The sequence below is a fragment of the Hylobates moloch genome, unplaced genomic scaffold, assembly GCF_009828535.3.
Source record: "Hylobates moloch isolate HMO894 unplaced genomic scaffold, HMol_V3 SCAFFOLD_9, whole genome shotgun sequence".
NCBI classification, from domain to species: domain Eukaryota; kingdom Metazoa; phylum Chordata; class Mammalia; order Primates; family Hylobatidae; genus Hylobates; species Hylobates moloch.
This window is the reverse complement of record NW_026652284.1, coordinates 71,096,737-71,123,941: the sequence shown is the minus strand read 5'-3', so window position 1 is coordinate 71,123,941 and position 27,205 is coordinate 71,096,737. Positions and strand designations below refer to the sequence as shown.

At 33.5% G+C, this 27,205-nt stretch overlaps 1 protein-coding gene across 1 annotated transcript; it reads left to right on the top strand.

Moving 5' to 3' along the window:
* The first annotated feature begins 297 nt into the window (after positions 1-297).
* Positions 298-26,659, top strand: CUNH8orf88 (chromosome unknown C8orf88 homolog). The gene is made up of 6 exons (XM_032760019.2): positions 298-422; positions 5,088-5,186; positions 6,904-6,977; positions 14,410-14,485; positions 24,146-24,252; positions 26,242-26,659. Exons 2-6 carry the CDS (start codon positions 5,114-5,116, stop codon positions 26,263-26,265), a joined length of 354 nt encoding a protein of 117 aa, XP_032615910.2. The 5' UTR covers positions 298-422; positions 5,088-5,113; the 3' UTR covers positions 26,266-26,659.
* Positions 26,660-27,205: the final 546 nt, after the last annotated feature.

Here is a 27,205-nt window from a genome sequence, read left to right as displayed (position 1 = left end):
AGCAGGGCCACTGTCTGGGGCCCCCAAGGCCGTTCACGCGGGCGCGCCCCGTCGAGGGCTAGCCTGTCAGCGCCTAACTCGCGGCCTCCTGCCCTAGACGACCAGCTCCCGCCGGCGCCGCTCCAACCCCAAGCGCCCAGCTCTCCCGGGGAAGCGCGCGCCACCCTTTTAACGGTTCTACCCCGGCGGGCGTGCGGCTGCTCTCGAGGATCCGCGCCCGAGGCCACGCCCCGCGCCCGCCCTGGGCCCGCCCCGCCCCCCGCCCCCCGCCCCCGCCCCCCGCCCCCTGGCGCCACCACCCCGGTCAGCCAGCGGACCAGCGGCAGGAGCCGTTCCCCGACGGGCAGCAGGGCGCTCGGCCTCCGCGTCTGGGCTGAGCGCGGCGACGCTGCTGCCCCGAAATCCTCGTGGATCTTGAGTCGGTAAGTGGCTGGGGAGGATGAGCGACACTGGGGGACGGAAGTCGGGCCCCGTGGTGTGGAGGAGGCGAGTGGGCGCCGTCTCCCAGGCCCGACCCCGGGAAAGTTGGGGCGAGGGAGAGAAGCTCTGAGGTGGGTCGAGAAATCTCTCAGGGCCCCTTTAGTACCCTGTGGACCCTGAATGGGAGTGGGATGGGAGCGAGCGCGTCAGATGAGGGGAAGGAAAGTGTAGGGGGCCGGGGCAGCCCGACGGAGGGGCAAGTGGTCGAGACCAAAGCCATCGCCAAAAAAGGAGCTAAGTACACAGCTCCCCTTGGCTCTGCCCCAGCACCTGGTGCCAGGCGGTGGGAGGCTTTCAAGACGATTTGCCCCCTACACCCGGTGGCACAAGGTTTTCGTTGTTGGTGTTTTAGTCAAAGCTACGGAAAGGACAGTTACATGACTAAAGTAATCACAGACACTTATTACCTGGACAGCTTTAGCCCATCTGAATGTTAAATTGTGTTTGTTTTGAGAAATCCCTCAAATAGACCAAAAATAAATAAATAAATAAATAAGTTAGTTATAAAGAGAAGGCATGAAATGCAAGATATGTTGGAACTCTCCTAGCTTCTAGTTTTTTGATATTTTCGTTTTAATTTTTCCTTAATAGTGCAACCAGATAGGTGGAACGTGAAATGTCTTTCACCACTTGAGTCATAGGTGTTTTATTTCTTACTCCCCGATGTTTCCTGTATGTTTCTCTTCATCTATCATTTAGTCAGTGTGAGCAGTTTACTTACAAGCAGTATTGGGTTTCAAGGAATCCTAACTTTGTAATGTTTTGAAGTTGGAAATTGAGATGAAATTTTATCTGGTTATCATATGGGAAATATACACAAGGTAAATTCAAATATGGTCTTTTCATTTCATCATTTCACTTCATATGATCTTATTTCTCAACGGCAGCGGAAGCATCAGTACTTTCCAAACAAGACTAGAATTTATATTGGAGTTTAAGTATAGTACTCAGCTTCTAAAAACAGTGCATAGTATATTTCATATGCTGTGATCTATGGTTAGTATGGCAGTATACCATGTCTGTAGTGTGAGGAAAGCACAGTACTCCCTAATTTATTTAGTGTTCTAAGAAAAATGGTAAATTGAGGAAATGGGTATTATTAGCATATACCAATTTATTCTGCATGGCCTTATAAATAAATGTTACTTTTCACATTAATTTTTAAATCTATACACGCAGTGTCCTCATATAATAAATGGACAGTCAGATATCTTTCTTTTATGTAACAAATAGGCAAGTTTTGATATAAAGGTGTGAACTTTGTAGTCAAATCCTAATATCTAGCACTTAGTAGCTGTGTGGACTTGGGCATGTCTCTTATTTTTCTGAGCCTCAGGTTTCTTATCTGTAAAGTGGGACTAATAATAATTTTCTCCCACAGTTCATGTATGGCTCAAAATTAAATGAAATTATATTTAGTATGTAGTAGGACCTTAAAAATGGCATCTTAATTAAAAAATAAGATTAATAAGATTTTGGCCAAAGTGGTCAGTATATCTGCTTATTATCCCATTGTATTTTAGACAATTCTAGGTTTATTGATAATATCAGGACTGATAAGGCCTGAAGATTCCTACTTAGGTAAATTTTTAAAACAGAAAAGGAATCTAAGATATAGTTAGTATTGCCAGATGTAGAATAGCAACTGTAAATAACTAACTGATTTACCAATATTCTATTCATACAACTTGGTCTTTAAAGATGATTTGTTAAGTGCGTGTGATCTTGAAAAAAACTATTCAGCAACCATTTCTCAGCATGTATTAACAAAGTTTTTTGGAGACATTGGATCAAAATATCCTTTAAAAAACATTTATACCACAAAACTATACATTTACATTTTAAAATTTATGTTTTACAACCTTATGATAGGCCCACTACTTGCTACCCAATGTTGTAGACAGAATTCTGTTTATTTTGTAACTGTGCTTTGAATAGTTGATATCATACATGCCTACTCTAGGTAGTACCAGTAGTTTCAAGGGAAATTTTTTGATCTCTACATTCCATGGCTGAAGCAGGCATTAGAGTTTAAGATTGAATTTATTTTGTATAATGACTTTGTAGTGCTGTTAAGTCTTTATTATTTTTAACTAAACTGAGAATTAGGTTTTGGTTTATGGAGTTCTGCCTTAATTATAATCTCGTGAATCAGTTTTACAATAATAATTACTTTTTATAAATACTTAACCTTTTTCATTAATAACATGATGGTGGAATGTAGTATGCATTGTAATCCCAAACTTGTCCCCTATAATGTCAGTGTTTCCCTGCAGGCATAGTTTACTTTAAAAAAAATATTAAACAGAGTACTGAATGACACCATCTTTTCTAATTTCCTTAACTGATGTGGATTTATATACAGGGAGCCATTGCTGTATCTTTCCTACTGTAAATTGAAGGGTAGGTGGCACCAAAAGAGCTTTTATTTTTTGTTTATTTACTTGTGTTGCAAAGTCATATAATGGAGTTCTGTAATCCCCAACTCTTGAAAATCCCTAGTTTAAATACTGTGGATTTGCCTTGCTCAGCGATTGGAAAAGATTTAACAACCTACAACTAAATTTCAGCTGAGCAGTGAAAAACAACGAAGTGTGTGCCAAAGTACTCTATTCTATTGTATTCTGATTCACTAGTTTCATATGGAGAACAGGATGGAAAGTTACTACAGGCTAGTATTGGGGTCTTAACTAAAACAGCTAGGATACACATCAAATAAAGCAATGTATATTAGGTTGCTTTTTGGTCCTTATTTTAAATATACTCTTCCACATAGAAAATATTAATAACTATTTATTTGAAGTATTTTTTCTATTTGTGCTTATAACTGTTTTTCATCTTGTTATATCCAATTGTATTGCGCAAAAAGTACAGAGAGCATTAGTTTTGTTTAGAGGTTGTTAATTGCCACGTTGAAATACTAGTTAACAGACACATTACAAAGCTGGGTTGATATTAACTTGAAGTATTTGCTGGCTTATCTCCAAATAGTAACTTTTGGGTACTTAGTTATCATTCCTAATTTTGAGAGGTTGTTTATAAGTTTATAATTTTAACATTTGAATTATACATGTCCAAAGATATTTTAAAAATAGGATAAAACATTTCTGGGAACTTAAAGGATTACTAACTCTATCTTATACTTGGTGAAATAGGCACTTAGACTTATGATTTGCTTAATATCATATGGTTACAATTATTTCTGGATAAGCAGGTGCAAAATCAAGTGGACTTTTATTTTTGAGTTTGTCTTGATGGGCATCAAAATTTGGAAATCTTGTGTCCCATACAGGTGTCAGATTTTAGTTGCAGTGATGAGGTACTTAATGTTTATAGAGTTTATTTAATCTGTGTTGCAGATACTGGAATACAAAAATAAATGAGGTCTGGTTTTTGTGGCCTCAACTGATAGTCCAATCAAGTAGACATGTAATATATTTACTATGATATACTTTAGAAAAACTGATAAAATACAGTAGAGACAAGTGGAGGAGGAATGTAAGGAAGGAGGAATTATTGTTATTGCTATTATTATTTTATTATTAGAGAACTTCATGTAGACTATTTTATTTAACCTTACCTGTTGAGAGAGGGGGATATTTTCCAAGGAAGTGGCAAGAGCTTGATCTTGGTCTTGACAGATAAATAGCTGTTTGGAAGAAGAGCAGCAGAGATAGTGAGGGAACTATAGACCACCTGAATGTCCAAATATATGGTGAAACAAAATAACATTAATATTTTGGAAGTATCATGAACAGAAATTAAAGACTGATTTTGGAATCAGAGGCTGTAATTTAGCCCGTCAAATTGAAGGCAGTTTTACCAAGTGTGGTCCAAGGGAGTTGGTGATGACTTTAAAGGAATACAGGAGTTAAAGTTATTAATTAGATTTTAGATATGTTGAATTTGAGGTACCTGTGATAATATATAAATTGAAATATTATTAGACAATTAGAAAAATAGAACTGGAGTTTAAAAGAGAAGTGGATTCTGGAAGTATAAATTAGGGCATATTTATCGTGTAGATAGGAAGTTGCAGCCATGAACGTAGATGAGTTTTAGCTAAGAAGACCAAAGCCAAATTCGGAAGAAAGATAGAAGAAGAGGAATCAGCTAAGGAAGTTAGAAGAGACAATCGAAGAAATAGGAAACAAACCAAAAGAACATAGCCGGGGCAACATAGTGAGACCCCATCTTTAAAAAAATATATTAGCCGGGCATGGTAGTTCATGCCTGTAATCCCAGCTATTTGGAAGGCTAAGGCAGGAGGATCTCTTGAGCCCAGGAGCTTTAAGTTGAAGTGAGCTATGATTGTGCCACTGCAGTCCAGCCTGGGTGACAGAGTGAGACTCTGCCTCAAAAGAAAAGAAAAACAGAAATACAGAGTCAGTAAAGTTAAAGAAAATGTGTCAAAGAGGGAATGTTTAACTGTGACAAACGCTATAAAAGGAGTCTGAGTATTGCATATTAAATACTTTTTTGTGTTTGTGTTTTCCACTTTAACTTGTAAAATAGTCATCTTAAAAAAAGATGTGGTTATTTGTATATATGTAAAGCATCTTGATTATTTTGTCCAAAAGATAAAAATGTATTTTTTCTTCTTCTAGTATGGAACCTCAAGGTCTTTGTGACAATGGAAACCAAAAAATTAATTGGTAAACCGCTTCAACCAGCAAGACCTGTTCGTCATCTGACTTCTCCCCCAGGTGAGTAATAGATTGTACAGTTCTTTAAATATTAATGTATTAATGACTAATTAGTATTTGAAAAGCTAAATAATATATAAAGTAATTGTTTCAGGTGGATATTTTAAGAAATAATGAAAACTAAGAGTTTATAAGTATTACTAAAGGAAAAAGATTCTTAATTACCTACCAATCTGTAGTCTACCAGGCCAACAAAGGTAGGAAGAATAACCCTTGACTGAAAGTAACTTTTTGTGCGTGTGGTTTTTTTCATGTCTCATTTTTGTAGGCTTCTGGCTTCTGGTCAGTGATACTCCCAGTACAAATTGTGCCCTGTGACTATGGTCACTGCAGGACAATCATGCTGGAGAAAGAATTTAACCTTTTAAAAGAATAAGTACATAACTAAATGCCAAAAAAAAGATTAGCATAAATCTTAAAGGTTCTGTAGTAGTTGTGTCATACTTGTGCTCTGATAGAGGTTATGACTGTGTTTGAACTAGAACAGGTCTAATTTCGAAATATCTATTTTAAACATTCTAAAATGTTTTTCTTTTGCTCATGAAGCTATTCTTTTGGAGAAATTCCTGAAATACCTGGTATTTAACTTCTAAATTGGAATATTAGTCTTTTAATTCTGTTCATTACTTGTTGCTAGAATGGCTTCTGTGTCTACTTTAGGTGATACACATATAACTTTTTGAACTTTTTCTTAGTCTATGTATTCAGCTGAATTAAGTTACTACTTAGAAACAGGAAAATACAGATACTTTATTGAGTTTACAAATGAAGCAAAAAAGGTAGAAGTGGCACCAGTTTCTATCCTGTGTTCATTTTCCCATCATTGGATCCTTCAAGGAAGATGATCATCTCCACTTTGGTTATGTTTGCTGTCAATATGCCTGTGACTTATGTCAGATAAATGAAATTAATGGATCTTCTGGGACCATAGCTGAGTAATGCTGATTCTGTATACTTCTGGTGCAGTGGAAGCGATTGTGTAGGGTCAAGTCTCAAATTTTATCCTAAAGGAAAGAATGTAAAACAATTGCAGCAGCTCTTTTCTGTGACCAGACTTTTTCCAGCAACTCCCACCCCCCTTCATCTCTGCAGATCCAATTTTTCACTGATTTCTCTCCAAGGTTGTTACATGGAAGAATGAGAATGAGAGGGGATGCAAGGTGGGCAGGTAGCCCTGGTATCTTATTTAGTTGTACCTTCTTAAGATCCAGACAGCAGAGTAGGGAATTATTAGGCAGAAAAGTCTAGTAAATCACAAATTAATTTTGGTGTTTCTTAACATGCTTACATACTCTCTGGCCATCTCAGATCCCTAAAGGAATCACTACTTTTTCTTTTAGATTCAGATTCAGATTTAATTACTTCATGTTGTGAAACCTATGTGATACCCCAAACCTATTCTACTTGCCCTAGTACTTTCTCTAAATCTCTCAATAAGCGTACTGCTTATCAAATTGTATTATAATCATTATATATGAACTTGTCTTTTAAAATAGACTGTGAACTCTTATCTCTGAACTCTTTTCATGTTTGTATGCCCATCCTTTCAACACAGCATCTGACATTTCGTAAGACTGGATGAATGTTGAATAAATGAACTGTCAGAACACATTTCAAAACAGTGCCAAGAATATCTTGGATACTTAAGCTTTTTAGTTGATTATATTATTTATTGAAATAATAGATACATAAAATTGTTTTCTTCCTCTCCTAACAGGAGCAGTGTTCCCTTTCAACTTTCAAAATGAATATCCATGCAACACTCAGTGCATACAAAGTGGAGTTAGCAGAGTAAGTCTTAGAAATTATAACAAAAAGAAATATTATAGATTGGAAAGTAATGTGTTAGATGGCTATTATGTGCCAGATACTATGCTTTATATACTTTATAAAAATTTATGTACATATGTTAAAGATAATGTAACACCCATTTATCTGTCACCCAGCATTAAGTCTAAACATTTTGCTATATTTGCTTTAAAAAAGTTTAAAGAAAAACAACTTCACATATAGTTACAAACTCTATATATGTGCTTCTACCATCGTATTTCCTTCCCATCCTGCCCATAGATAACTATCCTTAATTTATTTTTTCCATGAATATATTTGTACTTTTGCTATGATAAATAGAATTGTTTTATTTGTTTTATGTAAATAGGATTTGTCATCTTTGCTTTAATATTTTATTACAAATTTTAATTTTTTGACTAAGTAAATTAGTCACAAAGTTTGAAATTCAAAATATACAAAATGACGTTTATTGAAAAGTTTCCCTCCAATCTCTGTCCCAGTCTCCTATTTTCTCTGATCAGAAGTAAGCATTGCACCAGTTTCTTATCCAGATGCATTGTACCAGTTTCTTACCTAGATACTATTTCTTTCTCTCTCTGTCTTTTTTTTTGTTTTGTTTTGTGTTTGAGATGGAGTTTCACTCTTGTTGCCCAAGCTGGAGTGCAATGGCACAATCTCGACTCACTGCAACCTCCACCTCCAGGGTTCAAGCGATTCTCCTGCTTCAGCCTCCTGAGTAGCTGGGATTATAGGCACCCGCCACGACGCCCAGCTAATTTTTTTACTTTTAGTAAAAAAATTTTTTACTTTTAGTACAGATGGGGTTTCACCATATTGGCCAGGCTAGTCTTGAGCTTCCAACCTCAGGTGATCTGCCTGCCTCGGCCTCCCAAAGTGTTGGGATTACAGGCGTGAGCCACTGTGCCTGGCCTCTAGGTACTATTTCTTATCCAGGAATAGACTATGCATGCACAACCATAAGTATATTTGTAAATAGAATACTAGGCAACTTTACAATGAATAAAGCAGTTAAATATGAACTGATATAGAACAATCTTTTAATATATGTGACTATACCACATTTTTTTTCTATTTTCTGTTGATGGGCACTTGTTTCTATATTATAATAAATGCTATTGTGACTGCCATCTATATGTTTCATTTTTACATGTTTGAGAAGTTTTCTGTGGCATAAAATTAGAGTAGAGTTACTAAGTATTCTTAATTTCAACTTTTAGATACTGCCAAATTACTCTTCAAAGCAATTTGTATGAACAGGGGCTCTGATTTTTCTATGTCCTCACCTTGCTATTGTCAGATTTGAACATTGGGTGAGACAGTGCATGAGAAATTATATATTTAGGTTGGTTTTAATTTTTAATTTTCTATTACTTGTGAAGTAGAGCATCTTTTCGTATGTTTAGTTTGACCATTTGGATTTCCTCTTTTGTGAATTGCCAATTCATGTTATTATCCCATTTTTCCTGGATTTTATTATTTTTGATTTATATGCCTTTAAAATATGTTCTGGATTCTAATTGTTTTTCTTATGTGCATAAAAATATTTTCTTCTCCAGGAATATGGTCTGTTAGAGAGTCATTTTTTGTGTGGCATTTTTTGTTTAAAAGTTTTAAATATTAATGTAGTGATATTATCAATGTTTTTCTTTAGGATTTCACTTTTAAGAAGTCTTCCCATTTCCAAAATTAAAACATATTTTCTATATATTCTTCCAAAAGCTTTGAAGTTTTGCTTTCATATTTAGGTGTGTAGTCTACCTCAAGGTGATTTTTTGGATGGTGTAGGATAGAAATCTAGTTTTTCTCCTATAAGCAACCGGTTGTAAAGCATAATTTATTGAATAATTCATCCTTTCCACACTGATTTATAGTGGAATTTTAATTATATAATAATTTTTCATATAGATATATCTGTTCTGGGCTCTTTATTCTGTTCTAGTGATCGTTTTTGTATCTCTGTATAATCAATATCATGATGTCTTAATTACTCTGGCTTTATTATGAGTTTTCTATAAGTCATAGAAATGTTTTATTTGTTCTAGCAGCTAACAGTTCCCTAATTAAATACAACAGTAATATTCATTACTTTTTGGAACCACTGACCTTCTTTCACTTTATATGTAAAAAATTAATGTTAACATTGCAGTTTTATAGAGAAAAATCAAATTATGCATTAAATTACTTCTAAATGTACAGTTTTGTCTGCTGCTTCAATTATAGTGCAAACTCTATTAGAACCTATGTTAGAGATACTTGATATATTTTCAAACCACCTTTATTGAGGTATAATTTACATATAGTAAAGTGAACTCATTTGTTCAATGAGTTTTGAGAAATATTTATCCTATGTAATGAACCCCACAATGAAAATCTTCCATCTTCCTCCAAAATGTCCTTATATCCCCTTGCAATAATTTACCGCTTACACTTAACACTAACCCCTTGCCCTCCTTCCTGCCCCATACATCCACTGATCTCCTTCTTTTAATGATAGATAAGTTAGTTTTTACTGTTCTAGAGTTTCATATAAATGAAAAATATAATGTGTATTCCTTGGTGCTGGGTTCTTTTGCTCAGCATTATGTTTATGAGATCCTTTCATGTTGTATATATCAGTAGTTGGTTTTTTTTTAATGTGGAATAGTGTCCTACTTTAAATATGCAAGTTTGTTTATTGATCAGTTGACAAACATTGGATTGTATCTAGTTTTTGGATATTATGAATAATGATACTATAGACTATCATGTACAAATCTTTGTGTGGAAATACAGATACTACCCAGGAGTGGAATTGATAGATCATATAGTAAGTTTGTTTAGCATTATAAGATATCATAAAATGTTGTTTTCCAAAGTGGTTGTGCCATTTTACCTTCTCATCCATAATATGAGGGAGCTCCAGATGCTTCACAGCCTTACTGACATTAATATGGTCAATCTTTTTATTTTTAGCCATTTTAGTGTGTGAGTAGTGGTATCTCCTTGTGTTTAAATTAACATTTTCCTAATGCTTAGTGACATTTGGCATCTTATCATGAACTTCTTTGACATCTGTATTTTTCTTTCCCTTTTTCTTTCTTTAAAAAATTTTTTTTTGGTGGAGTGTCTGTTCATATCTTTTTGCCTGTTTCTATTATTTGGGTTGTTTGTCTTTTTATTATTGAACTGCAAAAGTTTATTGAAAAATCAATATATCATACATGCATTAATTTATTTCAAAACTATTATGTTCTGTTGATTTATGTCTATCTTTATGTCAATATTACACTTTATAGTCTACTGTAGCTTTATGATGTCTTGAAACCAGGTTGTGAAAGGTCACTATCTTTGTTTCTAAAATTTATCTTTACAATTCTAGGTCTTTTGTATTTGCATATAAATTTTAAGTGAGCTTGTCATTTTCTACAAAACGTCTATTGGCATTTTGATTGAATTTATAGATTAATATGGGAATAATTGACATCTTATGATCTATTAACATGACATATCCCTTGATTCTTTGTATTTTCCAGCATAGGGCTTTTGAACATCATTTATAAAATTTATAAGTGTTTCAGATATTTCGATACTATTGTAAATGGTATTTTTTGTAAATTTTAAATTTTACTGATTGGTTGCTAGGGTTTAGAAAAATAATTGATTTTGTATAGTGATTTTGTTAAACTCAATTATTAGATCTAGTAACTTTTTTTGTAGAGACCACCCTTACATTCTTGTGCTTATTATGATGATAATTTTACTTTTGTTTGGACTGTAAACACACAATCATTACTAATGTTTTTTTTTCTTTCTGTGTTATCTTTTAACTTTAAAAACTAAAAGAAAGAATTTTGTTTTACTTTCATTTATTGCCTTTCCAGAACTTTTTATTTCTTTGTGTAAATCCATGGCTCTGTCTGGTATTATCTTTCTTTATAAACAACTTCCTTTAACCTGTTTTTCATTATTTCTTCATAACAAAGTATTTGAAAATTTTGGCTTAAAACAATAGCTTATTTTTATCTTTCATGGTCTTCTGGGATGACTGGACTCAGCTGGCCCTATCTCACCTTAGTATAGTCATGTAGTTGCAGTCAGATAGCATCGAGGACAGGAATCACTTAAAGGCTTGACTGGACTGGATGATAAAAATGGCTCACTCACCTGGCTGTCAATTAATACTGGCCATTGGCTTGGAGCTCAGCTGGTACTATGAACTGAAATGAGCACCTACAAATGGCGTTTCCAAGTGGCTTGGGCTTCTTACAACACTACATGTGGGTTCCAAGACTAATGTCAAAGGGACATGAGATAGAAGTTGACAGTCTCTTAATATCTGGGACTGGAAACTAGCTAGCACTGTGTCACTTCTGAAATGTATATTGGTAGGAACAGTCATAGATTTTGCCAAGATTTAAGTGAAGGAGACACAGAATTTACCTCGTGATGAGAAGAGTATCAAGAATTTGTGGCTAACTTTGATCTGTTTCAGAGTCATTTGGATTTCCTCTCCTCTGCGTAACCATTTCTTGCCCTTTGCCCATTCTCTTCTATAGGCTTTTTTATTTTTTAAAAAATTGTTTCCTGGGAGCTCTTTTAGGTGAAACCATTTAAGATACGAATTGTAATTTTTTTCGTGTTTACCTTTTGTCTTTTGATATTGCCTAGAAATCTCACACTTTAACTTTTCATTCTAGGAATGGAGAGTGATATGCATTTGTCTCTTCTTATTCTCTTTCCTGATCTCAGTGGTATACATTTGTTTAAGACGAGTGACAGAGGCCGGGAACATTCTTGCTATAGAATATAAAAGGGCCAGGTGGGGTGCTCACACTTGTAGTCCTAGCACTTTGGAAGGCTGAAGTGGGAGGATCACCTGAGCCCAGGAGTATGAGACCAGCCTGGGCAATGTAGGAAGATCTTGTCTCTACAAAAACTTGAAAAGTAGCTGGGTATGGTGGTATATGCCTGTAGTCCTAGCTCCTCAGGAGGCTGAGTTGGGAGGATGACTTGAGCTCAGGAGTTCAAGGTTACAGTGACCTATGATCGTGGTACTGCGCTCCAGCCTGGGTGACAGAGCAAGGCACTGTCTCAAAAAAATACAAAAAGTCTAAATAGAAAATCTGGGCATGCATATTGGGGAACTGTGCCATTGCAAAGAGCACTTGATTTGAGTAAAATTATAAGAAACTTGATGCTTATCCTGCTTTACTCCTCTGTTTAACCTTTTCCATTCCCTGAACTAGCCATATTTTCCTATGCTCTTCAGTACAAGGCTATTCCTTTATTCCATAAACATTAATTTTTCACTAGTTTGCCAGGCTAACTCCTACTGATCCTTCAAGAGTCAGTATAAGCATCATCTCCTATGTAAAGCCTTTCCTGGCATTTCTAAGCCAAGTTTGATACCCTGACCCAGTCCTTTTATTGTACTTTCTGCATATCTTTATTACAGAGCTTCTCAAATTTTATTATGATTTGCTCTTTTATTTTTCTGCCTTTTAGTTTGTGAGTCTCTGAGAACAGATACTGGAATGTCATGTTCATCTTTGTGTTTCCTTACACAAAGCACAGTGCTTGTCATGTCATAGGCACTCTGTGTTTGTTAAATGAATGAGTTCAACAGATCCACTACTACCCATTTGGCACCTTTGCAAGAATTAGAAGAGGAATGAAAAATTATAGAAAAATACAAGTTTTTTTTTTTTGAGTAAGATACTTTGCTGCTATCTGCTAGAAAATATACAACATTTATGTGGTGAATGGTAACCCTTTAGATGCATATACTTCACAAATTTACATAGTAGCCTTGAGTTTCAAAACCTAGCTCAGCTGTTTCTTATCTGTGTACTTTTGGCTTGGTCACCAAACTCTTCTGGTCTGATTTTCCTTACCTATAACATAGTGATCATAACACTTGCCTTATTCCTTATAGGATTATAATTAAATGAGATAACATATAGATAATCACTGTATAAAACTTTTTGTAGGTGTACTTTTTACATGCTATTATTTGAAATAATCAGTATTTTAAGTTTTTAATATGTACATCCATGACAAAGTACAATTTTACCTTCAAGTTTGATTTTAGATCTTGCATTTAAGTTGATGTTACACACTTAGTGAAATGTGCATCTGCTAAAATATCCAGAGGTAAGAAATCGTTTTTTTTTTTTAATTTTTAGAATACCATTTTATAGTTAATTAAATACAACAGTCTGGAAGAACTTTGGAGAACCCAAATCTTAGGCATTTTCCATTTTTTCTATCTCTACTTAAAAAGCTCTACTAAAACTTGATTTTTTTTCTGATGACATTCTTGTTTCAATAGTGTAGAATTATCTCCGTAGACTTTATTGTGTCATAGCATTAGATAATTAGTCCTACTGCCTTTAGGTGGAGTAGTTAGCATTCACAGAAATTTAAGGAATGGCTTACAACTTGTCAATACAATGATTGATGGAGCAGAGATATTTATTTTTAAGGATCGATGTCTCCAAAGAAACCTACCTTCATGATTTACCTTAATTCAGGGATGGTTTGCAAACTGATTTTTGTCAGCACAAGAGGAGATAATCTCTCAGGGGTAGATAGTATTAACTAAGTTTGTAAAACTGATTTATAAAATCAGAACACCAATTATTTTATAATGAGAAATCTTGATGTCTTGTGTTCTGGGTTCCTCTTACTGGTACAACTGGCATATTGTTTACTTCTAGGGAGATTTATGGAAAGCTAAATTGAATCTGAGTATGTCTTGGTGAGCATGGGATCAGAAGAAAAGGATTTAGGTAAAAATGGATTTTAAAAATATCATCAGATTAGCTTAGCCAATCTTATAATAAAGATGGTCTTGCAAGTGAGACTGGAAAAACTCTGCACTAAGGCGTCTCTCTTCAAGACATAGAGCTCTGCCAATGTTTCTGATTTTCTTTGTCTCATTGGATACATCAATTTTTCTTATTTCTCTTATTTCCAAGGCATTAGGTGAAACAGTCCATGGGCTTATAAAGTGACATCAGTCTCTACTTCAGAAATTAAAAAAGTAAATAGTATTATTGCAGAATTTTTGTGAATAAAAATGTGTTGTTTTCATCAATTAAATTTTTTTTCTGAATGGCATTTTTGTCAAGAAAAAATACTTTTAATGGCTATGGAATTATTTATGTTTAGGACAATAAAATTCATCTTTAGTTTTATATTCCTTTTCAACAATAATTATAATAATGCCAGAAAAACTGTAGATATATGTGAACATATTTTGAAAGATGTTTTTGTTGCTCATTTTAAATAAGCAGACTTATAATGATTGCTTATTACTTAGCTCTCACTAAATGCATTTATTATTAGGAAAATATTTTGGGGTAGTTAAACTAATTATATAAAATTTTAAAACCTGAGTTAAAAAGTTTATTTTCTTCATGTTTAACAGTGTAAGATGAATGGAATGCAAGCCTTTTCTCAAGGTCTTAATGAGCAACAGCAACATCAGTCTCCAGTTAAAAAAGGTAAAATTTTATCATAATTCCCAATTTTATCATTGAATGTCTTAGCATTCATATAAAGTTAATATTACTTTATCGCTTAGATGCAAACTTATATGAAATTTTATTATATATTTTTAGATTGATTTCTATCTATATGAATCAGGCTACCACTTTGACTGCTTTCAAGGAGAGACCAGAACACAATGGCTTAAACAAGATAGGAGTTTATTACTAGATTTTCTATATCATGTAAAATTCTGAACTGTTGTAATGATTTTGCCCTGTGAAGTTTCTATTTTCCCACTGTTCTGTTATCTTATTGCTATGCCATCCTCAACACATGGCTTCCATCTCATGGTCCCAAGATAACTGCCTCTGCTCCTGCCATCATGTTCCTGTACAGCCATTAGGAAGGAGGAAAGGGGAAAGGAAGTTTGCCTTAAGAGTATGACCCAGAAGTTGCACATAGTACTTCCACTTACATCACATTGCCAGAACTTGGTCATACTGTGCCTACTGGCAGGGTGGATTGGAAAACATAGTCTTTAGCAATACAGTTAATTCTATTACTGAAGCAAAAAGAAAGAACTGCTCTAGGGGAGAACCAATAGTCTCTCCCACACTAGCTATTTTAAAAATAAAATAAAATGATTTTAGTTTCCAAATTTTTGTCAATTAATGTATGTAGTTTAAAAATTTGAAGTATGACAAGACCATTAATTTTTTTCTTCTAATATTTATCCTCATATTTCTAAATACAATTATTTCCAAATTTCTCAATTTTTGAAAACTTTATATTGATGTTTTATCTTGGTAAATGAGAACTTATGTCTTTCACATCATTTCCTTCACTTCTTCACCCTTTCATCTCCCCACCACATAGGTATTTCACAAGTTTCAATTAAAGTGTTACTCACTCTTTATACTACTATGACTATGTAAAATATAACTTCTTAGCCAATAGATGCATATCTCCCTTTCAGGCAATTTATTATTTTTTCTAAAGCGAATGTTTGCCTTATTTTTCTATGTTATCTATTGTTAACTCTTTTACTAAAATGCTCCAACAACTCTGTCACACTTGTTTATACTATTTATGCTCAAGTATATCAGTTCTTTTTTCCTTACATGGGACATTCCTTTCAGAATACTCCATTATCCTATTCCAATATGGACTAGTTGTTCTTTAGTTCTAGTGTGCAGCTATTTTTCTGGAGTGGACTTTTGCTATTATCTTGGGATATCCCTTTATAATCCTTTGGCTTCTTTTTTAAAAAATTGAAATGGAGTTCACCCAGTCACCATTTTAACCATTTTAAAATGTACAATTAAATGGCTTTTAGTACATTCACAATGTTGTGCAACAATACTACCAATTTCAGAACATTTTTATCACCCTAGAAAGAAACCTCATACTCATTAAGCTGTTACTGCTTTCTCTTCTCTCTGCTTAGGCCGTGTGGTAGACACTAATCTATTTCTGTCTCTTTGGATTTAGCTATCTGGTCATATCATATAAATGGAATTATATAATATGTCACTTTTTTTCAATTTATTTTTAAAATTGATATATAATAGCTGTACATATTTTATATCAATTAAAATAATTGAGGGCACATGATATTTTCATAACTATGTACAATGTGTAATGATCAAATAAGGGTAATTGAGACATCCATCACATTTACCTTTCTCTTGTGAACAACATGTGACCTTTTGTGTCTGGCTTCTATCACTTTCCATAAGGTTTTCAAGGTTCATCATGTTTTAGCACTATTAGTAGTTTATTCCTTTTTATGACTAAATAATATTCCATTGTGTGGATTATGCCACATTTTGTTATCCATTTCTCAACTGATGCACATTTGAGTTGTTTTCAGTTTTTGGCTATTGTGAATAATATTGCTGAGGACATTTGCGTACAAGTTTTTGTTTCAACACTTGTTTTCATTTCTCTCAGGCATATACCTAGGAGCCGACTTGCTGGATCATTGGTAGCTCTGTGTTTAACATTTTAAGGAACTGCCAAATTTGTTTTTCACAGCAGTTCTACCATTTTACATTCTTAGTTGCAAGGTACTAGGATTTCCAACCTCTCAATATTCTTGCTATTATTATCTCTTTTTATTATAAGCAATCCTAGTGGGTGATAAGTGGTATCTCATTGTGGTTTTGATCTGCATTTTCTTATGATTATGATACTGTTTTTTCTTGTGCTTGTTGGCTATTTCTATTTCTTTTTTGGATAAATGCTTTATTCAAGTTGTTTAACAATATTTTAACTGGGTTGTTTGTTACTGAGTTGTTTTGTTATTGAGTTGCAAGACTTCTGAATATTAGACTCTTATCTATTATTCTCCTTCCTGCGACCGTTCTCCTTCCAGTGTGCATATATATATGTTGTCTTTTCATTCTCTACTGGAGCTTGTGTTATTCTCTTGATAGCGTGTTTTAATGCACAAATTTTTTAGCTTTGATGAATTTTAACTATTTTTCCTTTTGTTTCTCATGTTTTTGGTGTCATATCTAACAAATAATTGCCAAATCTAAGGTCATTAAGATTTACCGCTGTTTCCTTCTAAGAGTTTTATAGTTTTAGCTCTTGCATTTAGGTATTTGATCTATTTTGAGTTAATTTTTATATATGATGGGAAATAAAAGTCCAACTTCATTGTTTGTCATGTGGGTGTCCACTTATCCCATCATAATTTGTAAAACAGGCTATTCTTTTTTCATTGAATGGACTTGGCACCTTTGTTGAAAATCAGTTGACTATAGGTGTATGTGTTTAATGTGTTTATTCCTGGACTCTTAATTCTGTTCTCTTGTTTTATATGCCTGCCCTTATGTCAGTACCACACTTTTTTGATTACTATAACTTTGTAGTAACTGTTAAAATTGGGAAGTGTAAGTCTTCCAACTTTGTTCTTTTTCCAAATTGTTTTGGCTATTTAGGGGTCTTTGCAATTCCACTTGATATTTTAAGATCAACGTTTCCATTTCTGCAGAAGAGACCATTAGAAATTTGATAGGGATGGCATTGAATTTATAGATCACTTCGAGAGGAATATTGCCAACTTAACAATATTAAATCTGACAATCCATAAATATAAGAAATCTTCCCATTTAGGTATTCTTTAACTTCTTTTAGCAATATTTTACAGTTTTCAGTGTACAAGTCATGTACCTCCTTGCTTAAATTTATTCCTAAGTACTGTATTATTTTTGATGCTATTGTAAATGGAATCTTTTTATTATTCATTGATTATATATAAAATAAATTTATTTCATGGGGGACATTACTATGAATTTATGAAAATGAAAAATATTATGAGAATATTATGAACAGTTAGTTGTATGCCAAAAACTAGATAACCTAGATAAAATAAAAAAATTATTAGGAACACAGAATTTACCAAAACTAACTCAAGAAGAAATAGAAAATCTGAACAAACCTATAGCAAGTAAGAAGATTGAATCAGTAATTAAAAACCTCCCAACAAAGAAAAGTTCAGGACTAGATTGCTTCTCACCAGTAAATTCTACTAAACATTTAAAGAACAATTAACACTAATCCTCAAACTATTACCCAAAAAATGAAGAGGGGTAACACTTCCAGTGAGGCCAGTATTATTCTGATACCCAAAGCCAAAGACATCAGAAGAAAAGAAAACTATAGCCAATATCCCTTCAAATATAGATACAAAAATTCTCAATAAAATACTAACAACTTTTTATTATCAACATAGTAAAAAGATTATATACCATGTCCAAGTGGGATTAATCTCAAGAATGCAAGGGTGAGTCAACATATCAAAATCAGTAATAATACACCACATTAACAGGACTCAGGGGAAAACACATGACCATCTCAATTGAAGAAAAAGCATTTGACAAAGCACAACACGCCATCAAGAACAAGATAAGGGTGCCCACTTTCACTGTTTTTATTCAATATTGTGTTGAAAGTTCTAGCCATGGCAATTAGGCAAGAAAAATAATAAATGGTATTTAAATTGGGAAAGATGAAGTAAAAGCATCTCTATTCACAGAGAACACAGTTCTATACAGATGTTCCCCAATTAGGATGGTTTGACCTGTGAGTTTTTGATTTTATGCTAGTTCAAAAACAATATCTGTTCAGTGGAAACTGTACTTTTCTTATGATGCTGGGCAGCATCAGCAAGATGCCACTCCTAGTCAGCCATGCATTTTCATCTTTTGCTATTTTTAACTTATAATAGGTTTATTAGGATATAACTCCATTGTAAGTTGAGAAGCATCTGTATATATAGAAGATCCTAGGGAATTCACATAAACTATTAGAGCTAATAAAAAAAATTCAACAAAGTTGCAGGATGCAAGACCGTTGTTGTTTATGATTTTAGTAATTTGAGTCATTTTTTCCTAATCAGTCTTGGTAAAGGTTTGTTAGTTTTTATCTTTTCAAATAACCAACTTTTGACTTTGCTGATTTTCTCTGTTGTTTTTATATTCTCAATTTCATTTCTCTTCACTCTGATCTTTATTATTTACTTCATTTTTTCTAGTATTTGATTTAGTTTGCTCTTTTCTCCTAATTCCTTCATGTGTAATGTTAGATATTGAATTATTTCTTCTTTTTTAATATAGACATTTATAGCTATAAACTATGATCTGAACACTGTTTTTGCTGCATCTCATAAATGTTGATACGTTGTGACTTTGTTTTCATTTGTCACGTATTTTCTAAGTCCCCTGTTGTTTATTCTTTGATGCATTGGCTATATAAGAGTGTGTTTTAATTTACACATATTTGTGAATTTTCCAGTTTACTTCTGGTTTTGATTTCTAGTTTTATTTCAATGTGGTCATATGGCATACTTTGTATGATTTGAATCTTTTTTAAATTTATTGAGACTCTTTTGTGGCCTAACATATGAGTTCATCCTGGAGAATGTTCCATGTGTGTGGAACATGCGTGCTGTGGTTCCATGTGTGCTTCAGAAGAATGTATATTCTGCTGTTGTTGGGTAAAGTGTTGTATGTATGTAATTAGGTTAGTTGGGTTGTAGTGTTCATATTCTGCTTCCTTGTTGAACTTCTGTTAAGTTTTCCTATCCAATATTGAGAATGGGATATTGTAGTCTCCAGTTATTAATGTCAAAATGTCCATTTCTGTGCTTAATTCTGTGTTTTTCTTTCTGTTGTTGGGTATATATGTGCTTATAATTCTTATATCTTCTTGATGAATTGATGTTTTATCATGGTATAAATGTCCATTGTCTCTTATAACAATTTTTGTCTTAATGTCTATTTTTGTCTAATGTTAGTATACTCACTTCAGCTCTCTTTTGGTTACTGCTTGAATTGAATATCTTTTACAGTCTTTCAGTTTCAACTTATTTTTGTCATTGGATCCAAAATAAGTCTCTTGTAGACAGAATATACTTAGATGATTTTTAAAAATTCATTCTACCAATCTCTGCCTTTTATAATAATTGAAAAGTTTAGTACATTTGCATTTAATGTAATTAACTGATAAAAAAGGACTTAATCCTCCCATTTTGCTATTTATCTTCTATATGTCTTTTTTTGTTACTTAATTCCTCCATTACTGTTTTTTGTGTTTAACAGATATTTTTAGTGTACTATTTTTGTTTCCTTTTAGTTTGCTTTACTATATTTTGTGTTCCTAGTTGCTGTGTTGGGTATTAATTTAATATATAACAAACTAGTTTGAATTAATATCAACTTAGTTCCAATGTTATATAAAACATTGCTCCTATATATATCTCTAAAGTCACCTTTATGTTGTTGTTGTCATAAATTACATCTTTACACATTCTGTAATCTATCAACCTAGATTTATAATTATGCATTTTTATGCACTTGTCTTTTAATCACATGGGAGAAAAATGATGAATTTCATACTGAAAATTTATTGATGCTTTTATATTTACCCGTGTAGTTACATTTACTGGTGTTCTTTATTTCCTCATGTGGATTTTAGTTGTGTACTATCCTTTAAGTCTGAAGGATTCCCTTTAGCATTTCTTGTAAGACAAGTTTACAAGTGGTAAACTCTGTCAGTATTTGGTTATCTGTGAATGTCTCCATTTCTGCTTCATTTTTGAAGGAGCTTTTGTCAGATATAGATTTTTCGATTGACACGTTTTTGATTTCAGCACTTTAAATAGTCATCGCATGACTTCTGACCTCCATAGTTTCTGATGAGAAATCAGCTGTTTATCTGATAGAGAATCCCTTGTAAGTGATGAATTGCTGCTGTCTTTCTGACCTCAAGATTTTCATTGACTTTGACAGATTGATTATGATGTATCTATGTGTGAAGAATCTCTTTTAGTATACAGATAGGTGCTCCTTAATTTATGGTGGGATTACTTCCCGATAAACCCATCATAAGTTGAAAATATAATATGTTGGTATGAGAGTCTTTGGCCCAGAGAGTCTTTGGTCAGAGAATCACCAGTGCTTAAAGTCTGAAACCTTTAATTGCTTTTACATCATCATAAAGTCAAACAATTGTAAGTCAAACGATCATAAGTTGGGGGTTGTCTGCATTCTATTTGTAGTTTGTTGAACTTCTTAGATGTATAGATTCTTTTTTTGTTGTTAAATTTTGGAAATTTTATTCCACGATTTCTTCAAATATCATTTCTTCCCCTTCTTCTCTCTCTTCTCCTGGGACTCCCATTATGTATTTGTTGGTATGCTTGATGGTAATCCATAAGTGTCTTAGGCTCTGTTCATTTTCTTTATTCTTTTTTCTTTCTGCTCCTCAGACTGAATAATGTTAATTGAATTACTTTTAAATTTGCTAATTCTTTCTTCTGCCTGCTCAAATCTGCTGTTGAAACCCTCTCGTGAATTTGTCATTTCCGTTATTGTACTTCTCAATAATTTCTATCTGGCTTCTTCTTATAAGTTCCATCTCTTTATTGATGTTCTCTATTTAATGAGACACTCTTCTCGTAATTTTCTTTAGCTCTTTGAGCATATTTAAAATAGTTTATTGAAAGCCTTTCTCAAGTAAATTCAGTGTCTTGGCTTCCTTGCTGAAAATTTCTATTTCTTTTTTTCCAGTGAATGAGCCCATACTTTCTTCATTCTTTGCATGATTTATAATTTTTGTTGTGGTGGTTGAGAACTGGACATTTTGAATGTTATAAATGTGGCTGCTCTGGAAATCAGATTTTCTTCCTTCCCTTGGGTTTGTTGTTGCTCTTTGTTGTAGTAGTTGTTGTTAGCTTAGTGACTTTTCCAAACTAATATTGTAAAATCCATATTGATTGTCATGCATGACCACGGAAGTCTCTGTTCTGTTATCTTAGTGGTCAGCTAGTGATTTGACATAATTGCCTTCAATGGCTAGAACCATACCAAACCGAAAAACAAAGAAGCCCCTCTTTCAGCCTTTGCATAAGGCCTCTATGTATTTTGAGGTATTACCTCAATTCTGCCTTCACCTTCATTTCCTGCTTGGTAGGAATCTGAAAGTCAGCCAGGAGTGAGTGCTTAGGATCTTCTCAAGTTTTTCTGTGAACATGAGTCTAGCTTTGACATGCATGTGGGCTTCTAGAAAGAATATTTGGGATTCTTTCAGTGCCCTTCTTCCTCAAAGCATCTTGTTTTTTCAGTTTTTCCTCCGAAACTTTTTGGTATACCTAATGTTTGCTCCAATTGTTATCCCTTGTCTCAGGTGGAAGCAACTGATACATTTTCCTGTAAATGTTTGGACAAATGGATTTTGGGCAGCAGCTTTAATGCTAGGAGAATTCTTAGTTAGGTGTGAAGTACAGGCAAGCTTCTCAAGATGGTTCCTCAGGGAACTACCAGAAAGGTCAAAACAAATAATCATAATTTTTTGAGAATAAAGTCTGTACCACTCCCTCCAGTTCTGGGAACCTATGAAAGTAATGAGGGCTGTTGTCTTCAAGGCCATGGCCTATCTGGGGGATGGTCCCAGGTAAGTTAAATGCCACAAAATTTTTCCCAAATTTAGCTATTTTTTTTTTTTTTCTTCACTAAGTATTCCCTTGGTTTTTACAGGCTTTGGGTTAGAGTCCAGAGTTCTGAGAAGGTTGATTCTGACAGTTTTTATGAGCTTACTTGTTGTTTTTGTGGAGTAAAAGACTTTTAGAGTTCTCTACTTGGCTATTTTCCCTGACTTCACTTACCTCCATTTCTTGAGTTTTATGTTTTCTTGTTTATTGATTTATGTCCTCATTTTGCTCAAGTACATTCTCCAGGAGTTTCGTGAAAAAAGGGTACTGGGTTGGTGAATTCTTTGAGTTTGCATATTTGAAAATATCTTTATTCTGTTCTCACACTTGATTGGTGGTTTGGCTACATAGAATGTTCCAGATTAAGGATGAACCTCAAAAATGTTAAATGAAAGAAGCCAGACCCAAAATTTCTGGTAAGTTAATTTTTCCTCGATGTAACAGTGATAATTGTTACCTGTTAGTTGATGGGACGTAAGGATAGTAATTCAACCCTTCTTATTCCTAGTCTTTGCATGTATATCTTTTTATATCCATTTACTTTCAACTTATATGCCTTTATATTTAATATGTGTCTCTTGCAGACAGCATATAATAGGGTCTTCTTATTTTTTAAATCCACTCTGTCAATTTGTAGTCTTTAATGTAATGTTTAGGGGGTCAGTAAATTATGGCTTACAGACCAATTCCTGTTTTTATAAATAAAAATGTATTGAAACATAGCCACACCCTTCATCTATATATTATCTGTGGCTGCTTTTGCTTTTAACAGTAATACATATTTCTTAAAATAAAACTTAGAGAAAAAAAGGAATCTGTTACACTTACCCACCTATTTACCATCTCTTTTGCTCTTTATTTCTGAACAGTAAAGTTTCCATCTAGTATAATTCCCTTCAGCCTGTAGAACTTCCTTTAGCATTTCTTGAAGATCACATCTGCTAGTGATGAATTTTTTCAGTTTTACTTTATCTGAAAATGTCTTTCCTTCACATGCATTTCTGAGGGTTTTTTTTCCCCCCCACTGGACATGAAATTCTGGGTTACTGTTCTTTTCTTTTAGCACATTAAAAATATTATTCCATTGTCTTCTGGGACAGCATATAATCTGTCTTGGTGATCGTTTCTGGTAATCATTTCTGATTTGAAATCTGAAGATATTTGAAACATTGTTCTCCTTGAAGATAGGGGCCCTATCTTGGGTCCTATTCATTATTACCTAGCACAGTTCCTGATACATAGTAAGATGTACAATAAACGTTTCTTGAATTTATTTTTATTGTGTTAAGTTTTTAGTATTGATTGAGACTTGATAGGCTCATTAAAGTAACATTTTGGCAGGATCTGAATTGCCCAAAAGTTATTACTGTGGTTATATTTTATACAACATCATTTTACTAGACCTGAATAACCAGATGAAAAAAGCCATGCATTTCCCATTTTCCTAATTATATTTCTTTCATTTTTCCTTGGTTACTTGGTTTTCTTTCTATGTAAAAGGAGAATTGGAGGCAGTAGATGCTTTTCAAAGCCTTTTTTCTCCTTCTCTTTTGCATAGACACACGACTCATCATTTTATATAATGAATAGAGAACATCCAGAAAGAAATGAACCAAAAAGTGATCTAGACAGCTCTACATTTCATAACATTACATTTGATGTTTAATATCTACAGAGAGAATTAAATACAGCAGAGATTTCCTGTTGAAGCTCTCAAGTGTTTCCATCTGCAGAAAAAAACCAGACTTTCTGCCCGATCATCCCATTGTACTGCAAAAACCAGTAAGTAGTTTTCTAAGTTTGTATTGTAATATGATATTACAAAATATTTTTCTTTAACATTTTCATCAGACTCTACCTCTAGATTTTTAACCTTCCTTATTATAAGATATAAGTAATTCAGAAAACTACAAAAATCTAAAGATATAATATAACCAATTATTATAAAGTAACTCTGTCCAAAAAGTAGAATGGAATAGCTGTATTTTGTTTAAGAAATTTTTTTTTTTTTTTGATACGGAGTCTCGCTCTGTTGCCCAGGCTGGAGTGCAGTGGCGCAATCTCGGCTCACTGCAAGCTCTGCCTCCCGGGTTCACGCCATTCTCCTGCCTCAGCCTCCGGAGTAGCTGGGACTACAGGCGCCCGCCAACATGCCCGGCTAATTTTTTGTATTTTTAGTAGAGACGGGGTTTCACCGTGGTCTCAATGTCCTGACCTCGTGATCCACCCGCCTCGGCCTCCCAAAGTGCTGGGATTACAGGCTTGAGCCACCGCGCCCGGCCTTTAAGAAATATTTTTAATTGAAAGGTCATGAAAATATTATCTCATACTCTAAAAGTTTTATTTTTTCAATTAAATTATATTGTCCACCTGGAATTAATTTTACTCTATGATGTGAGGTGGGCGTCAAGTTTTACCTGTTTCTACATAGATATCCAGTCATTTTAAAAATATTTATTGAAAGGGGACTTCTCTGACATCTTTGTGGCAATATATGCATGGTCTGTTAATGGGCTATCCATTCTGTTCAATTAGTCTTTTTATACATTATAACAAATCATCTCATGTATTTTTCTTTAACATGTCTTTGCTATTCTTAGCCCTTTATATTTCTGTGTTACCTTATCAAATTCCATCTAAATAAATACACATAATAAATACATACATGCATCTCTTAGGATATTCATTGGAAAGGACATGGATTTTGTCATCAGACATGGCTTCAAATTGTAGCTGCATTCTATGTACTGGTAGTTCGAACTTGGACAAGTCACTTAACCTCACTGAACCTTAGTTTTGCAATTGCTGATAAGGATGGTAATCTCTGGCTGTCAGGATTAATAAAACAATGCATGAGATTACTGAGTATGATACCTTTCTCTCATTATGCTCTTAGTAAATGATTCCCATTCTTTGTGGTCTCTACTTACATTTGACTGGAATTTAACTTCCTATTAGAGTTTTTGTAAATACCTTTATATAGGTAAAGGCAGCTAGGACTCTTCTGAAATGAGATTCAGAATATAGGTATACTGAGAACAGTTCGAATGGGAGATATACACTACTACCTCCTATTTCCATTTTTGGTATTCTAATTCTTTGGAATTCATAGTATTTTTTTCCTCAAATTAGAATTTTTAATTATGTTGTTCATAGTTTATGTTAATATTTCTTAAACTCCCTAACTTTAGATCTCTAGCCAATTCTTTTTAAAGTTAATTAAAGCAGGGATTAAAATTTTTTATAGTACTTCTCATACATGAATATTAAATAAGAAAAAATGTACTTGATATTTCAACTTTCCCACCGGTTCAAAGACCTTTGGGATATGTAATCCATGGTCTGTAAGAATAAATGTAAACTTCAGTGCTATATAAACTATAGTCACTTTTTCATTTGTAGACTTTCTATCCTTAATAACATTTTATTGTGTAAATAAAAGCTTGACATACACTTTTTAAAACAAACTTGTACATTAGAATTCATTTTACTTTTGATTTACACATTAATACATATTTTAAAGCTAGGTGCCACAGAAACAGAACAACAGGTTTGGAATACAGTTTAATATATTTTAAAATGAATTACACATATTTTAAAAACATGAGCCGTTTTGTTATTTGACAGTTCTAGTTACTTTAATAGTTTCTATGGTAACATGCATTTAAATCTGTAAACACCTGGTACGTTCACAGTATTTGGTTTGATAAACTAATTAGTAAAAATTGTATTCAATCAATTGATAAATTAACTTTTTCTTTTATATTACAGGAAAACAACCAAAGTTTTAAGTAGCATTTTAAGAACAGATGAATTTGAAGATAAAGAATTATTCATTTTACAGTTTGGACATCTGCAAATGAGGTGGATCTAGCAACAATAACTGTAATGGACTGTGACAATTCAATTTATTCTTAATTTTGATGGTTGGCTATTTGACTTCTCTAAAAATGAAAAAGAGCTATTTTAAACTATAAAGAATTTTCTAATCAGTTTCAGCTTTGCAGGAGGTTTCCTGCATAAATTGGGAAGTAACACTGGAAAGTAGGAATTTGGTTAGTGAAGTGGGAAGACTGTATATTTATAATTTGCATACTACTTGCAATTTTTTGTTTTTCATCACTTGTAATAATGGAATGGAAATGTAAGCTGTAAAGACTCTCAAATATAAAATATTTGCTACAGTGTATATATGGTACATAATTTCTTGTTGCTGTTAAAGTTGCTTTTGTTGTTCTGCTTCCCACTGATTTCATACCAGCTCATGAATGGATCATTACAGTCTCTCCAGAGGCTTAGAATGATTCAGAATATTCAATGCATAGTTCTCAATAAACAGGAGGGAGAATTTTTAATGGGTATTTCTTTTCAGATATATGATTGGTCTCTAGGTTTTTGATAATAATATGGTCTTAAATTCATAATTACTAGCAGAGATTGATAATTTGGAAACAATGGTAGTGAATGAAACTGAAGATGAAAAACAGCTGCTACTTATGTCACTAATCAGACCATATGAATAGCAGAAATTGAGCAATTTAAAAGTAAAACTGATATTTTTATTTCCAAAAGAATTTAGACATTTGAAAATAATCGACATACATTAAGTTTTAATTCTATAATTTCTTATATATGGATGAAGAATTTTTGGGTTTAAGCTTTTAATGCCTAGAAATTTTATACATTAAATCTCCTGCAATTTGTCACTCTGGATGTTACTGTTGTTTAAAAAAAA